Here is a 16753-nt window from a genome sequence, read left to right on the forward strand (position 1 = left end):
CGCTCGCACTGGGAGCTCAGAGACCCATGTGGGGCTCGATCTCATGTACCGTGAGATCATGACCTTAGCCAAAATCAAACTCCCACGCTCAACCAACTGAGCCACCCAGGCACCCCGGGGCTCTCCTTAAAAGTGTTAATTTAACAAAAATCACAACTAAAAAGGGACAGTAGTACCAAATCAGAAACTATTCTGTGTTGACGAGGCTGTTCCATAGCCTGACCGTGGTGGTGGATACACATATGTATACAAATGTTGAATTCATAGAACTGGGCTCCAAAAGAGGTTGATTTTTTGTATAATGTAAAACATAAAATAAAAAACAAAAGAAATAACAGCATCATGGATTGCATACAGTATCATCCCTAAGATTTAGTAAAATCTTACTTTAGCATAATTTTATATATGTATGCATATAAAATTTTACACATTTAATTTTATTATATATATATACTTAGGTATGCATATAAAATTTTATACATTTAATTTCCTTTAACTCTTCTAATCACTGTTCTAAAATGGAGGGCAAGTATTATGCTCTCATTATAAAAATGAAGAAATTGAAGTTTCAGCGAAACACCAGTACCATAGCAGGAAAGCAGTAGGCATAAAATGTCTTACTGATCAAATTCAAACTACATAAAGCATAAAGAAATAATACTAAAAAATGTAGGACTCACACTTAGCCATTATTCTGGCTTTGAGACCCTATGGTCTAGTGCAAGATACTTATGCAAATTAAGGGTTCTGGGGGAAGAACTCTTCCAGGGGCAAAGTTGATACATAACAAAGCCAAGGAGTGAGGCCTTGCCTGGTGCCAGTCTTGTATGCAAATCATGGACCCTGGGGCGGGGCCTGGCCAGGTGCCCGCTGTGGCTGGGTGACAGCCTGTTTACCCGCGTTGCCGCGTTGCCGAAGGCGTCTCCCAGAATCTGTAACCGAACCGGCCCGAAACCCAGCTCGCCGTCCCGCGTGACCCCAATTCCAACCTGGCAGGGTTCTCGCTCGCCAGGTGCCCCCCGCCCCGGTGACTCGTCACCCCTCCCGTCAAAGCCTCCACCCGAGCCAGCCTCTCCCGCCCAGGGCCACCGCCTGCATGATCCCCGAGACAAGCTGCTCTGCTGGGTCTTCCCCGACCACGACCCCCGCCCCACCCCCCCACCCCCGACGAGGGACGTCCCGCGACCACGCCCCACACACCAGCGACAGAAGCACTCACGCGGGTTTCTCCAAACACTTTATTGGCTTTCAGGGACTGCCTGAGGCACCAGGCCGGCCGGGGCCCACCCCGGCCATGAGTAGGCCTGGCGCCTGCCGGACCCCACGTCGCGTGGGACAGCTAGTACCGGCCCGGGACCGCCTGGGAGATGATGGTGGACTGGAAGAAGGCGCTGAGCAGCGGGTGGTTGTGGACCACCATGTCCACGACATCCGGGGTGATGAGCCTCCTGCCTCTGTTGCGGGCCTCGATGCCGGCCAGCTCCAGGACCTTGGCCGTCAGCGACTGGATGACGGCCGCTAGGAAGATCGGGGCGGACGCGCCCAGGCGCTGCGAGTAGCGGCCCTCCCGCAGGAGGCGCTCCACGTGGCTCACGGAGAACGTCAACTCGGCTCGGGCAGTGCGGGAGCGGACCCGGCTCTGGCCACCGGACGACCCTCGACGGCTCCTCCTCACAGGCATGCTGGGCCTCGGCTGCGCTCTCTCGGACGGGCCTCGGTCTGGCGTGCGCTGCGGGAAGCGGTCGGGTGCGGCTGGATGCGGTCGGGTGCGGCTGGATGCGGTCGGGTGTGGCTGGATGCGGTCGGATAGGGCTGGATGTGGTGCGATGTGGCGGGAAGCGGTGTAAAAAGCCAGTTGGCCCGAAGGTTCCGACCCGCAGGGTTCCAGAGCCGCTACTCTATATCCTAGAGATCACAGACCGACCCCATCATTGGTCGGGTGCGCGTTTTGGGACACGTACATCCGGTGAAGTCACTGCTTTCCCATGGGCCCCCGCTGCAGAGAAACAGTGCTGGGCGGGAGCCTGCTCCCTGGAACCCCTGTTTGAAGGAACGCTGGCTTTTGGCTGGGCGGGCGCATTGTGCACACACAACACGCGTGTAGGAGCCAGCGGCCCCGAGTATACACTAGAGGGGTCGGGCGACCACCACGGCCGTCTAGTTCCAAACCGTGGCACCACCCCTCAAAGAAACCCCTGTACGTGTCAGGCAGCCAGTCCTCACCGCACCCCCCTGCCCCCCACCCCCGTCCTCGGGAGCCCGCAGGCAACCGCCGGTCGGCTTGCTGCCCATAGGGGTTCGCCTGTCCCGGACACTTACTTCTTTCTGCACGCGGGATCGCTGGGCGAACAGGCGGCTTTCTGTGCCCGGTTGCTTTCCCGTAGCGCAGCGTTGTCACTAGGGTCCGTTCGTCCGTGTGGGAGCGTGAGTCGGCACTTCAAGCCTTTTCACGGCCGAGTAATATTCCACCGCAGGGACACACCGTGTGTGGCGGCCTATCCCAGTTCACGGGTTGACGGGCAGCTCCGCCATTCCCACCTTGCGGCAGATGTGAACAGCGCTGCGCCGAGCATTTCCTGCACAGGGTTCTGTTTGAGCGCCTGTTTCTGATTCCCGAGGGTAGGAAATCGCACTGGGGCTGCGATTGAGGGGTCGGGTGCTAATTCTGCCGGTCACTTACTGAGGAGCCGCCCAGCGGATCCCCACAGCAGCTCTGCATTCCCAGCAGCAGTGTGTGAGTCCCAGTCCTTGCGCACCCTCGCCCGAACCCGTCTTTTTGCCTTTGTTTTGCTTTCTTGTGCCTAGAAGAGCCATCCTACTGGCTGCGAAGTGGTGCCTCATGGCGGTTGTGATTCGCATCGCCCTGTTGGCGCATGATGTTGAGCGTCTTTGCATGTGCCTCTTGGCCATTTGCACATCCACTTTGGAGGAACGTCTGCTCAAGTCCTTTCCCATTTTTTAACTGGGCTGTTCGTTCGTGCTTTCGTTGCTGACTTGTAGGTGTTCTTTATGCATTCTGGAAAATACACCCTTATCCCACGTGTGATTTGCAAATGCTTCTCCCATCCTGTGCGTTTTGTCCTTTCACCTTCTAGACAGAGTCCTTTCATGCACAAAAGTTTTTGGTTTGGATGGTGTACAACTTATCCTCTCTCCACCACCCCCCTTCTTTTGTGGCCGCGCTTTTGCTGCCCTATCTAAGGAACTCTGGTGGTTAACTTTATGTGTCAACTTGACTATCCCATGGTACCCAGTTATTTTATCAAACACTTTTCTAGGTGTTAGGTACTTTTACGTGAGATTAATATGTATATTAATAGAATTGCAGTGAAACAGATAATTCCCCATAATGTGGGTGCTTCTCATCTAATCAGTTGAAGAAAAAAAAACTGGAAAAAAAACTGATGTCTGCCAAGGAAGAGAGAATTTTGTCAGTGGACTTTCTTGGGACTTGAACTGCAACATCAACTCTTCCTTAAGTCTCCAGCATTGTACACCAGCCTGGAAATTTTGGTCTTGCCATCCTCCACAATACTGTGAACCAATCCTGAATCGTCTCTCTCCCCCTCTCTCTCTCTCTCTCCACACACACACACACACACACACACACCCTTGTTTCTGTTTCTTTGGTGAATTTTGACTAATGCAGATTTTGATACTAAGAAAAGTCCTAAAGCAACAGAATCTTAAGAATGAATTTTCTAAATTTGGTTCTGGAGTTTCTGGAATTTGTTCTCTGGTCTCATTAGTTTTAAAGTTACTAATGAGTCTATTGCCAATGGTAAAGAAAACACTGATAGTCCATGACCTAATATGGTAATAGAGATACAGAAAATATCACCACTGTATATTACTAATCATACACTAATAAGAGGCAAGGTTCTTGGTGACCATATATATAAAACTTTAGAACATTTTTGTCAAACTCATAAACATAATGAGTTGGTTGTGAATGTCTCTGGACAAAGTGGGGAATTGTGGGGAATAAGCTTAGGAATTCATTGACCTTACACCAATGGGTTAACAAGGTTTAGGATGAAAGCATCCAAGATTATGTAAACAGGGCAGAAGTGCCCCCAGTATAGAACAGAGGCATAGGAATAGGAAGCCACAGGATGAAAGCATCCAAGTTTAGGTAATCGGGGCAAAAGTGCCCCCAACATAGTACCAAAACAGAAAGCTGCTTGCACAGGAAGAAGGACGACAATAGGTAAACAGGTAAACAGGGCTATAGACCACAGCAGGATGAAGTTGCCAGGCGGAGCTAATTAGCAAAAGAATGGTGCCTTGTTGACCCTGTGGTAGCATGCTCTATCTCTCTTATCCCCTAGTCCCAGTGCCACGATTTTTGTTTTATATTTACCCAAACCCCTAACATTGCCTATCTTCGAAACCCCCTTTCTCTCACACACGAGTTAATGTTCACTGTTTCATTGTGTCTTTGTGCACATCCATCACATTTGTAAGCCTTCTGATCCTAATAAAAACAGAGCAAGGACCCTTACTCGGGGTTCTTGTCTCCTCCTGGACATTAGCCTCTCTCGCATTTTAATTGTGTGGCCACCCTCTTGCTGGCCAAGAGAGAACTCCAGACCCAGAGTTTATGACAGGGAATAAATGAATGAGCGCTGGGATTCAAATTCTCAGCTCAAGTGTCACACAAATGACCTGAAAACTTCTCTATCTTCCCTGAAGCAGATATTTCCTGTAGCCACAGAGCTGAGTTTTCTGAAAACCAAACCCAGAAACTCATTCTGTGAGTGGCTGAATTGCAATGAAAATTGAATTCCCAGCCTTGCAGAATGTTCATTGTTAATGTGTGGGTGAAAATTGGAATGGAGGTAAATAGGAAAACTTTGATGAAGCTGGGGATTTTGAACCCCTAGATTCTGATAAGTCTTCTTTGCCAATAGAAACAACCTCTCTACCCCTGTCCAAGGAGATTAAACCTGCATGGCTCTGGGGAAACTGTAACAGCCTCCTATGAAGTATTTGTCTTACAAAACACTACCATTTCTCCTCAGGACCTCCACCACCCCTTTCTGTTTCTAGACCTATAAGTAGAATCAAGTCCTAGAAGGCCCCTACAGGTGAGACACAAAGTGATCCATGAGGAGGTATACTACACTCCAAAGAATCACTTGATTTTTCTAATTTATACAGAGAAATCCAGGGAATACATATGGGAATGGATATTAAGGGTGTGGGTGATGGTGGAACAACATAAAGTTGAATCAAGCTGAATATATTGATATGGGCCCACGAAGCAGTGAGTGTGTTTTTAATATTGCAACTTGGGGAGCTAGAAAGGACTCTAGCTATGTGTTTGATTATTTGGCTGCAACATGAACCAAAAGGTGGCCCACAGTAAATTTAACCTGACCTGTTCAACCTGCCTTGGTGTACTGTAGAGGGAAGGATTCAAAAGCTTAATGAGATTGGAGTATGACAGTGGATTCGTCATTTAATATCTTTTCATCCACCCTGGGAAGGTTTAGACGACACATCTTTCATCACAACTGTGGGAAATAAATTTGTGAGGAGACCCCCCAGAGCCCCAGCTCTTTGAAGAGCTATCTGATGACTCTTGTCTGTAGCCAGAACTTAACAGTGGAAATTGCTGCCACTGAATTGAGAAATCTAAATGCAGTAGGAGTGATTAGACCTTGGGGTGGCAGGGGCCAAACAGCAGGCACTCAACAGCCCAAGGCAAGGCAGGTATGGTTACCATAATGGACAGCAGAGTCAGAGCAGCAATCACAATAGTGTGATTCATGGACACCTGTGATGTTGGCTAGTTGGTCACAATGTTCCTAGGAGTGAAGTAGATAGGAAGATGTAATATTTAGCTAGTATTACCATAATGAAATACCATGGACTGAAGGACTTAAACAACAATGTTTTTTTTCTCACAATTCTGGAGCCTAGAAGGTCAGTATCAAGGTATCAGCAGAGTTGCTCTCTCCGTGGCTTGAAGATGGCTGCCATCTCACTGTGTTCACAGATGGACTTTTTTCTGTCTGTTCATCTTTAGTGTCTCTGGCTCTTCTTATAGGGTCACTGATAAAATTGGATTAGGGCTTCACCCTATGATTTCACTTGACCTTAATTACTTCACTAAAGGCCCTGTCTTGAAATAGTCACTTTGGGGGTTAGGGCTTCAACACATGAATTTTGAGGAAACACACTTCAGTCCATAATAGCAGCCCACTAAATTCTTACTTGATCTGTATAAACAGAAGAGTTTTAGATGTAGTGAATAAAAATCTAACTTGAATCACAAAACCTGAAAGTCAGTGACCCCAGCCAAATCCCAAACTTGAGCAAGTTTACAGACCCAGAAATCCTTGGATGGAGGGGAAGCAGCATTCCCTTGAGGAAGGACCTTGATACACTGCCCAAAATGTCTACTCTTAATCTTTCCCTAAACCTTCCCCAAAGGGACCTACAGATTTTTATCAGTATGATTTTGAAGTGGAAAAAAGGAAATAATCAGACCTTTGGGGGGACTACTGGACCCTGGCTCTGAACTCATTAATTCCAAGATACCCAAATTATCATTATGGTTCACAAATCAGAGTAGGGGCTTTGGAAGTCAGGTGATCAATGGAGTGTTAGCTCCAGCCCATCTCTCAGTGGGTCCACTGGGCCCCTGAACCCATTCTGTGGTTATCTCCCCACAGTTCTGGAAGACACAATTAGAATAAACATACTCAGCAACTGGCAGACCCCACATTCATTCCCTGACCTGTGGACTATTCTGTTCAGGGCTATTTTGTCAGGCAAGGCCAAGTGGAAGCCACTTGAACTGCCTCTACCTAAAAAATAGTAAACCAAAAGCAATACTACATGCCTGGGAGTATTTCAGAGAATAGTGGCACCATCAAGACTAGAAAGATGCAGAAGTGGTGATTCTTTCTATATCCCTATTGAATTTGCCTATCTGGCCTATGAAGAAGACAGATGAATCTTGGAGAATGACTGTGAATTAGCATAAGCTTAACCAGGTGGTGACTTCAATTGCAGCTGCTGTGCCAGATGTGGTCTCACTGCTTGAGCAAATTTACATCTCTACCACTACCTGGCTTACAGCTGCTGAAAGGCAAATGCCTTTTTCTCCACCCCTGTCCATAAGGCAGTTTGCTTTCAGCTGTCAAGAGCAACAACACACCTTCACCATCCTACTTCAGGGATATATCAACTCTCCACCACTGTGTCATCATTGAGCTTTCGGGGATCTTGATTATCTTTTCCTTCCATGAGATGTCACACTACTCCGTTATGTTAATGACATTATGCTGATTGGACCCAGTGAGCAAGAAGTAGCAACCACTCCACACTTATTGGTAAGACATCTATATGTCAGGGGGTGGGAAACGAGTCCAACTAAAATTCAGGGGCCTCCTTCCTTAGTGAAATTTTTAGGGGCCTAGTGGTGTGTGGCATGTCAGGATATCATTTCTAAGGTGAAAGATAAGTTATTGCATATGGACCCTCCTATGCCCCCAAAAGAAGACCAACACCTAGTGGGCCTCTTTGGATTTTGCATTTTGGAGGCAACATATTCCTCATTTAGGTGGTTATTATGGACCATTTCCAAGTGATCTGAAAAGGTGCTAATTTTGACTGGGGCCCAGAACAAGAGTAGATCTACAACAGGTTCAGACTCTTAGGCAAGCTTCTCTACCACTCAAGCCTTATGATCCACTAGATCCAATGGTGCTTGAAATATCAGTGGCAGATAGGGATGCTTGTTTGGAGCCTTTGACAGGCCCCTATAGATGAATCACAGCACAGGCCCTTAGGACTTCAGACCAAAGCCCTGCCATCCTTTGCAGATGACTACTTTCTTTTTGAGAAATGATTTTTTGGTTTGTTACTGAGCCTTGGTAGAGACTGAATGCCTAACCGTGGGCCACCAAATTGCCATGTTATTTGAACTGCCCATCACGAACTGGGTGTTCTTTGACACACCAAGCTTTTCTTTTTAATAAAGTTGGGTGCACACAATGGCACTCCATCCTCAAATGGAAGTGATATGTATGAGATTGAGCCTAAGCTGGCTAAAGGCACAAATACATTATGTGAAGAAGTGGCTCAAACACCCATGGTCTCCACACCTGCTACATTGCTCCTCTCTCCCAGCCTGCACCTATGACCTCATGAGAAGCTCCCTATGATCAGTGAACAGAGGAAGAGAAGACTTGAGCCTGGTTTACAGATGGTACTTCATGACATGCAGGTGCCACCCACAGATGGGCAGGTGTGGCACAACAGCCCCTCTTTGGGACACCCCTGAAGTACAGTGGTGGAGGGAAATCCTCCCAGTGGGCATAACTTAAAGCAGTGCACCTGGTTGTTCACTTTCCTTGGAAGGAGAAATGGCCAGATATGTGTTTACATATTGACTCATGGGCAGTACCCAATGAATGGTTTGGCTGGATGGTCAGGGAACCTCTAAGGGGAACAATTAGAAAGTTGGTAACAAGAAGCTCTGATTAATTGGTATATGGATAGACCTCTCTAAATGGAAAATAATGTGATGATATCTGTGTCCCATGTGAATGCTCACCAAAGGGTGACCACAGCAGAGAAGGATTTTCATATTCAAGTGGATAAAGAGTCTCTTTTTGTGTTTGTTTTGTTTTGTCTTGAAGATTCCACATACAAGTGAAATTCTATGGTCCTTGTTTTTCTCTATCTGGCTTATTTCACTTAACCCCATACCCTTTAGATCCATCCATGTTGTGACAGTACAAAAAAAATTTTTTTAACGTTTTATTTATTTTTGAGAGAGAGAGAGAGAATGCAAGCGGGGAAAGGGCAGAGAGAGAGGGGGACAGAGGATCTGAAGCAGACTCTGTACTGACAGCAGAGGTCCCAATGTGGGGCTGAAACTCACAAACCGTGAGATCTTCACCTGAGCTGAAGTCGGACACTCAACCGACTGAGCCACCCAGGCGCCCCAGGACAAAAAATTTTAAAGACACTCTGGGCAGCAGCAAAAAAAAAGAAAGTTCATCTTTTTCACAACTTATTAAGGATTGTACAGAGTTCATTGGACTGTCGTATGTTGTTGCTGTGGTGATGATAAGAGTGGTGGTTTTCCCATGAGGGCTGACGGTCAAGGAATGATTTGAATCTTTTAAGATAAAAAGTTTTTAATTTTTTAATGTTTATTTATTTTTGAGAGAGAGATAGAGTGCAAGCAGGTTAGGGGCAGATACAGAGGGAGATAGAGAATCTGAAGCAGGCTCCAGGCTCTGAGCTGTCAGCACAGAAGCCCACCGTGGGGCTCAAACCCATGAACCACAAGATCATGACCTGAGCCAAAGCTGGACGCTCAACTGACTGAGCCACCCAGGTGCCCCTAAAATAAAAAGTGTTTTAAATGGATAAGTAAGTAAGTCACGGAGATGAAAAGCCCAGCATAGAGACTATAGCCAATAATATTACAATAACATTGTGTGTTGACAGATGGTGCCTGCATTTATCTTGGTAAGTACCAAGTAATGTATAGGATTGCAGAATCAATATGTTGTACATTTGAAACTAACATAACACTGTACATCAATTCTATTTCAATGATAATAATTTTTTAATAAATGAATTTACAAAACTATGTTGCTGGCTTGAAATTTGGAGTAGCAGTGGGGGCAAAGAGAAGTGGATAGGTTTAAAAATATTCAGGAAGCAGAAGTGAGATTTTGTATTGATTCTATATTGGGAATCGGGAAGAGAGAGGATGCCTCCGACTTAGCATGCTTAAAGTGGAATTGCTGTTCGCCTCCGAACTTACTGTCTTCCTTCACTGCTAATCTCAGTGAGTGGATCAGCATGCTGGCACAGACTAAGCATTCATTGATTGTCTTTGGAGTGAAAGAATAAATGAATAGAGTAGAAATACGGCCAAACAAAGTTCATTCACCAGTGCCTGCCAAACAGCCAGTCCTAAACTCACCCTCAAGGTCGGCTCAGCAGAGGTCTATCACAGTTTCCCTCTCACTTTATCAACCGTTTGGAAAATCGCCATATCTCAGGTCCAGAAGAACACCCACCTTCACATCAGACACTCCTTGCCTAGAACCTGTAGGTGTGGCACAGACCGGGTTTTGCCAGGAGCCTCTTCTGTAATTTCTTTACATGAGGCCAGTGGCACAGCGTACAACCCTTAGGAGCACAGGGGACGTTTGGTGTTGTAGAAACAGGGTCACAATGGCACCCAACTGGTGGATCTGTGTTCACCTTGGCTTGGATCAGAGACTCTTCCCACCAAACGGGTTTCTCGATCCAGCCTCTCCCCCCAGACCGTCGGGCTGGCAGGCAAAAAAATACAACTGCCAGAAACACCACAGACATCAAGTGATCAGCTTGGATATTTTATTGCTTCTCCCAGCCAGGGCTGACAAGCAGAGATACAGAACTGCTTGTGGTTCCTGGTACAGAGACCAAAACCAGGAAGTGATCTGTCCCAGTGCAGATTTCCCAGAAATAAGAATGAGATGGGGTATGTGGACGATGCGCCTCAGACTCAACCAACCCAGTGAATGTTCCCTAGTTACAGAAGAGAAGTGAAAGCGATAATCCAGAAGGGAAATCTGGCTGTGTGAGAAGAATTTGGGGTGGAGACATTTGATGAAGTACACTTTTTTTTAACCCCCTTTTAGACGATATCATTAGATAAACATCCTTTTCAATGATACAACCCAAGCCATTTCTGGCCCTTTTCCTGGAAAAGCTTTTTGCTGCTGTCAGTTTACAGGAAAGCAATAAGAGTCCATTTTCTGGGCATGAAGCCCAGGACTCAAAGGGAGGCTCTAGAGAACATCTGGTCCACTTGATATATAGAAGCCAGCACTGCATGTGTGTATTTGTGTGTATGTGTTTTTCCTATGCTGACTCATGGCATTGAAGTCTTTCTGGAAACACCCCCACTTTTGTAGCCAGCCAGTTTATACACACCCCTTCAGCTCCTCCTTGTTTCAAATGTTAAGTCAAGAGGAAGAAGGAAAATAAATTCAAGAGCTGCTCTCAAGCATCTAGAATTCTCTGCACCCCACCTCTTCAGAAGAGAGACTGGCCCCAGCTCTGACTCAGTCTACTACAAACTGGACTCTCCTCTTAAAGCACCAACTTTATCTGAGCCTTTGGACAAAACTGGAAGAAAAGAGTCCACAAGTACTTTGGACTCTGCAGGAAGCAGGGGGCTGACAACTGGCAGTAAAAACAGAAAGATGGCAGACCCTGAAATCGAGCTTTTCGTGAAGGTAAGTTTTCTAGCTATAATAATGGCATATGGAATGTATTATTTCTTGACACTGGGCCTCACATTCTAAAAAGAGGTCAATATTTGGGCTAGACATAAATATTTTTTGAATTATATTCCTCCTCTGAGTCCTAGATGTATGCCTGGTTGCTCTTAGATGACAATAGGAAAATATGTTATCTGAAAAAGACAAGGAGACGTTGCAGAAAGAGCACTAGACTAGTTGGTAGTCAGAACAACTAAATCATATTCTTGGTGGCACCCTACATAACTTTGGACAAACCTCTCACTCCCTCTGGACCTTTATTTCTACATATTCACAATGAGGAAGCCTGACAAAGTGATCCTTAAGGGCTTTCTAGCTCTTGCAATCTGTGTTTTATGAGATAGGTTTTGGAACCTTGAATGGGGGAAGGAGAGAACCAAGACTGGACTGAGAGCCCCAATCCCACACATAGCCCAGATAGAGTTTTCTAAAACTCTCCCACAATAGATGAAGATCACAGTGGAGTCACATGGACGCAATGGGAGGAAACAGCCAGGAGTCTGTGTGCCTGTTACATGAGGAGAAGACATTTTAGAACGCTGTTTCCTCTTTATGGGATGCTTTGGGTTTTTTTTTTAATGCTTCAACTTTTCAGAAAAGTACTTTGGAAAACCCCTAAGGCAGGAGAAGGGAACACGTGTTTTGAAATTAACTCATCAAGAAAAATAAATAATTTTGTAGACGTTATTGTAGCAATTACAGTTTCCAAAAACTTTGCTTATATTAACTATTTTTTCTCTATATTTTCATTGACTTTTAGAAGTATCCAAGATGATAATAATAACAAACTCTCATATCATGCCTGGTCCTTTTCTAAGCACTTTACATATATTATACATATTTACATATATTTCCTCATTTAGTCCTAACAACTTACATTAGTAGTACTACTTGCAATAGTAGCACCAGTTGTCTTCATTTCTAGGTAAGTAAGCTAAAGCAATAAAGTTTTTAAAATTTTTTTGTTTTATGTTTTATATTCGAGAGAGAGACAGAGAGACAGAGAGCAAGTAGGGGAGGGGCAGAGAGACAGAGACAGAATCCGAAGCAGGCTGCAGGCTGTGAGCTGTCCGCACAGAGCCCGACGCGGGGCTCGAACCCAGAAGCCGTGAGATCATGACCTGAGCCGAAGTCAGATGCTTAACCGACTGAGCCACCCAGGTGCCCCAGGCAATAAAGTTTAAGTAACTTGCCTCTAAAACCGTATCTCTACTGATGGCTTACAAAGACATAAAATAAAGTAAGTTTACCAAATGTTAGTTTAACCATGTTAGCCAAAGTAATACTTTAACAATTATTTAAAAAATATTTACCTCGTCACATATATGCACAAAGGACATAATCAACCTGCTTTTTCAAAATTATAGGAGACCAACCCTTGAATTCCTGCATAGCAAAGTAATCCAAATAAGTGCTGTACTATGTAACAAAGAGCTACTTCTCTTATCTCTGGATTTTAGCAAAACATGTGACTGCTCAGACATGATATAAATAAGCCTTAATTTCCTAACTGGCTTTTCACATCTACCAGTTTCAAACCAGAGGTAATGTCTCTTCATAGGGTAACTAAAATGTTCCCTTAGTCTAAACTATTCATTCAATCCAATCGAACCCCTCTAACTAGTTGTTAGCATTGATGTGTTCATCTTCATAGACTTCCTCATATTTGGCTAGTAATCTGGACAGGAGAAGTTAGTGAATCACACATTGGATGAACAAAGGTTGAATTAAGTAATAACTTTCGAGTTAAAATAACTAATCATTTTTAAGTACTTACTATATGGCAGGCACTGTGTTAAGTAGTTTATTATTAACCCTACCTTATGGGTAAAGAAAGTAAAGCAAAGAGTATCTAAGTGACTTTGTCCAAGGTCACATAGCTAGTGAATGGCAGGGTTAGGATTCTAATTATTTAAAATAGCTATGTGTAATCTTATTCAATTGTTTTCAACTCGGCAAACTTTTTAGTAAATTTTCCATAATTTCATCAAATGGAATCCTTTAGATGTAAGCTTACTTAATTACATTGCTACAAATTATAGATTTTCTGAAAGAAACTTGAGTATCATCTGGTCCGGGTTTTTGTTTTGCTTTGCTGTAAGATGTGCTCCACAGATCTCTAGAAGTTTCATAAAAGATATGGAGATGGGGCATAATGATTTAGAGGCATGAAAAATATTAATAAGTTTAAAAAGCACTCTTTATCAACAATATCTCATTTAGAGCTCATGTGGTTTCTTTCTAAAGATCAAAGGAATCTGTCATTTCCCCAGCTACCTCTGGTTGTGGCTTAAAAACCCTTAAAAACTCTCTGGAGAGGTCTCTGAGCAGCAGTATACCAGGCACATACCGCAACCCTACCCTAACCCTAGAAAGAGGACTCCAGAACACATGATAGGAAAAACCAAGAAGGAGCCTAGTTATCCTGGAGATGACTCCAAACAATTAAGAATTGGTAGTATTTCTGAAAATGGGTGGGAAGGTAGGATAAAAACAGAAAAATCAATTGAATATCTATTTAAAGAGTATTTAGAGTCTCAAATCCCTGCCTTGCCACAGCTCCATAGATGGTTGTCATGTTTAGTCTCTTACCAGCAGAAGTCTGTGGTTTTATTCTCAGGAGAGGACTCTGAACTGCAAAATAACATGCACATATTCTAAACCCTAAGCACTAAACCCTGACTTTAACCCTAACCCTAACACTAATGCTGACCCAACACTAACCCTAACCCTAACGCCTAACCACAAGTCCTAACCCTCTGGAGAGGTCTGTGAACCGCAAAACACAAGGCACATACCCTAACCATAACACGAAACCTACCCCAAGAGAAGACTGGGGTTTGGTTCTCTGGTGAGTTCTTGAACTGCAAAATTCCAGGCACAAACCCTGACCTTAACTCTAATCCTAACCCTTGATCTGAGAAAGCAGACTCCTGAACACACAATAAGAAAACTGAGAAACAGTGGAGTTATCCTGGAAATGACCCCCAAACATTTAAAAATTGGTAGTGTTTCTGAAAATGGGTGAGAAGGTAGAGATAAAAACAGAAAAATCTATTGAATATCTATTTAAAGAGTTTTTAGAGCCCCAAATCCCTTCCTTGCCTCAGCTCATAGATGGTTGTCATGTTTATTCTCACCCCAGCAGAAGTCTGAGGTTTTATTCTCAGGAGAGGTCTCTGAACTGCAGGATGCCAGGCACACACCCTAACCCTAACAGGAAGAAAAAATGTTTTATCTATGTGAAAGAGATAAAAAAGACTATACTTTTCTCTGAATTATCGAACCATTTTCAAACTCTTAGAACTATCATAAAGACTATCATAAAAACTGATTAATTTTTAAAATCCAACAAAACCATTAGATGGGAGAAAACAGTGTTTAAGAATTTGGGTTCTGGAGTAGACAGCCCTGGACTTGCTACATGAGAAGAGTATATACACATCAGCTCTTGTCTGGCTGAGTGTACTTGAGCAAATTAGCTTCTCTGAGCCTCAATTTACTCATCTGTAAAACAAGAGTAATAACAGAACCTATATCATGGGATCATCTTCGTGGTGAGTATTAAATAAAACAAATCTGTAAAAGACAGTAGTTGTTGACATAGTAAACATTCAACAAATGTCAGATATTGTAGCTATTATTCTTTTTCATGTTTAGAAACTTAGATCATAAACACAAGAAGAAAAAGTTGTTTTTGTGGATGACCATATCCTGTCCTTGCCAGCTAAATATACTTAAGAGGTGGTAACTCATCATTCAGGCTAAGGAATTTACATCCTAAAATTTTCTGTGATGGTACTTTAAATCTGCATATTATAAACATGGGGAAAAAACTTCAGTTTTCCTGTAAAACTTGACTGCATTTCCCCCACATCTCAGTGTTTTGCCTTTCCTTTTGCCAAAGGTGATCCACCCTTCCTGCTGTATCTATTATCAGACTCCATTCTTCTTCCTGCCTCCCACCCATAATCATGCTTGTACTCACTAGTCCCAGTTCTGATTGGATCCTTAGTTTGACTTCCATTACAAAAGAAACACAGCTGCCAACATTGGTTGCCTCTTCCCATAGCTCTTCACTCCCAGACATCACAAAAGAATAACAATAAGCATCATTTCCTCTGTTGCACCCATTTCTCAGGAAAGGAAAATTTGCCAAAAAATTAGGATTATGCCCAGGGTTTCTGGGACCTTAATATTGTTAGAAATGACAGATCAGAGCAGCTGTAAAATGAGGGACCCTTTATTTTCTTCTACAGACTGAGGCAAAAGCGGATAGTAAGCATCAAATAAATATTGAATAAATGAATGATGTAATAGCCATGGCAAATGAAAGAACTAAACTTATTTGGAGATATTTATAGGTGAAACTAACAAGAATTGGTGTTGAATTCAATTTGGAAGTGAAGTAGAAGGATGATTTTCAATTTTCTAATTTGGGCAACTGAGTAGATAATGTCTTATCTGCTATGGCTGCCATAATAAAATATCATACATTGGGTGGCTTAAACAACAGATGTTTATCTTCTCACACTTATACAGGCTGGATACTCAAGATCAAAGTGCCAGCATGGTCATGTTCTGGTGAGAACTCTCCCTGGCTTATAGATGATTGCTTTCTCAGTGTCCTTGCATGGTGGGCAGAGAAAAATAGGAAGACAGGAGAGAGAGAAAGCTTTCTGGTCTCTTCTTATAAAGGCCCTAATCCCATGAGGACCCCATCCTCATGACCTCATATAATCCTAATTACCTCCCAAAAGCCTTTCTACCAAATACTAGGGTTAGAGTTTCAAAATATGATTCGGGAATGGATACAATTCAGCCCATAGCAGATGGCAATGTCATTTACAGGATTGGGAGCCCTAAAGAAAGAGCAGGTCAGGGAGTGGAGTAAAGACAAAGGGAGGAATTCAGGTTGGGACATGTTGAGATTGAGGTATCTAAAACCTGGATTTCCCATGATGACACTGCATCAGCTATAGCTCTCTCAAGAAGTGGCTAGTTTTTTTTTTTTTTAATGTTTCCTTATTTTTTTATTTTAATGTTTATTTATTTCTGAGAGAGAGACAGAGTGTGAGCGGGCAAGGGGCAGAGAGAGAGGGAGACACAGAATCCAAACCAGGTTCCAGGCTCTGAGCTGTCGGTGCAGAGCCCAACGTGGGGCTTGAACCCGTGAACCGTGAGATCATGACCTGAGCCAGAGTCAAACACCAAACCGACTGAGCCACCCAGGCACCCCAGAATGTTTCTTTATTTTTGAGACAGAAAGAGACAGACAGAGTGTGAGCAGGGCGGGGAGCAGAGAGAGGGAGACACAGAATCCGAAGCGGGCTCCAGGCTCTGAGCTGCCAGCACAGAGCCCAATGTGGGGCTTGAACCCATGAGCCATGAGATCATGACCTGAGCCGAAGTTGTACGCTTAACCAACTGAGCCACCTAGG

General features: G+C 44.1%; 2 protein-coding genes across 2 annotated transcripts in view; one reads left to right on the plus strand and one right to left on the minus strand.

Moving 5' to 3' along the window:
- Window positions 1–1203: 1203 nt before the first annotated feature.
- LOC145713651 (histone H2A-Bbd type 2/3-like) lies at window positions 1204–2436 on the minus strand. The gene is made up of 2 exons (XM_081792541.1): window positions 2320–2436; window positions 1204–1905 (listed from the first exon to the last, which is right to left on the minus strand). The coding sequence occupies exon 2, from the start codon at window positions 1679–1681 to the stop codon at window positions 1340–1342; it is 342 nt and encodes a 113-aa protein (XP_081648667.1). The 5' UTR covers window positions 1682–1905; window positions 2320–2436; the 3' UTR covers window positions 1204–1339.
- Window positions 2437–10851: 8415 nt separating this feature from the next.
- The window catches only part of CLIC2 (chloride intracellular channel 2), a 28811-nt gene continuing 22909 nt past the window's right edge, over window positions 10852–16753 (plus strand). The window contains exon 1 of the mRNA XM_081792539.1: window positions 10852–11267. Coding sequence (XP_081648665.1) covers window positions 11235–11267 — 33 coding nt within the window. The 5' untranslated portion in view covers window positions 10852–11234. The remainder of the gene's footprint in view (window positions 11268–16753) is intronic.

This window comes from Panthera onca, chromosome X, assembly GCF_046562875.1.
Source record: "Panthera onca isolate mPanOnc1 chromosome X, mPanOnc1 haplotype 2, whole genome shotgun sequence".
Lineage (NCBI taxonomy): Eukaryota > Metazoa > Chordata > Mammalia > Carnivora > Felidae > Panthera > Panthera onca.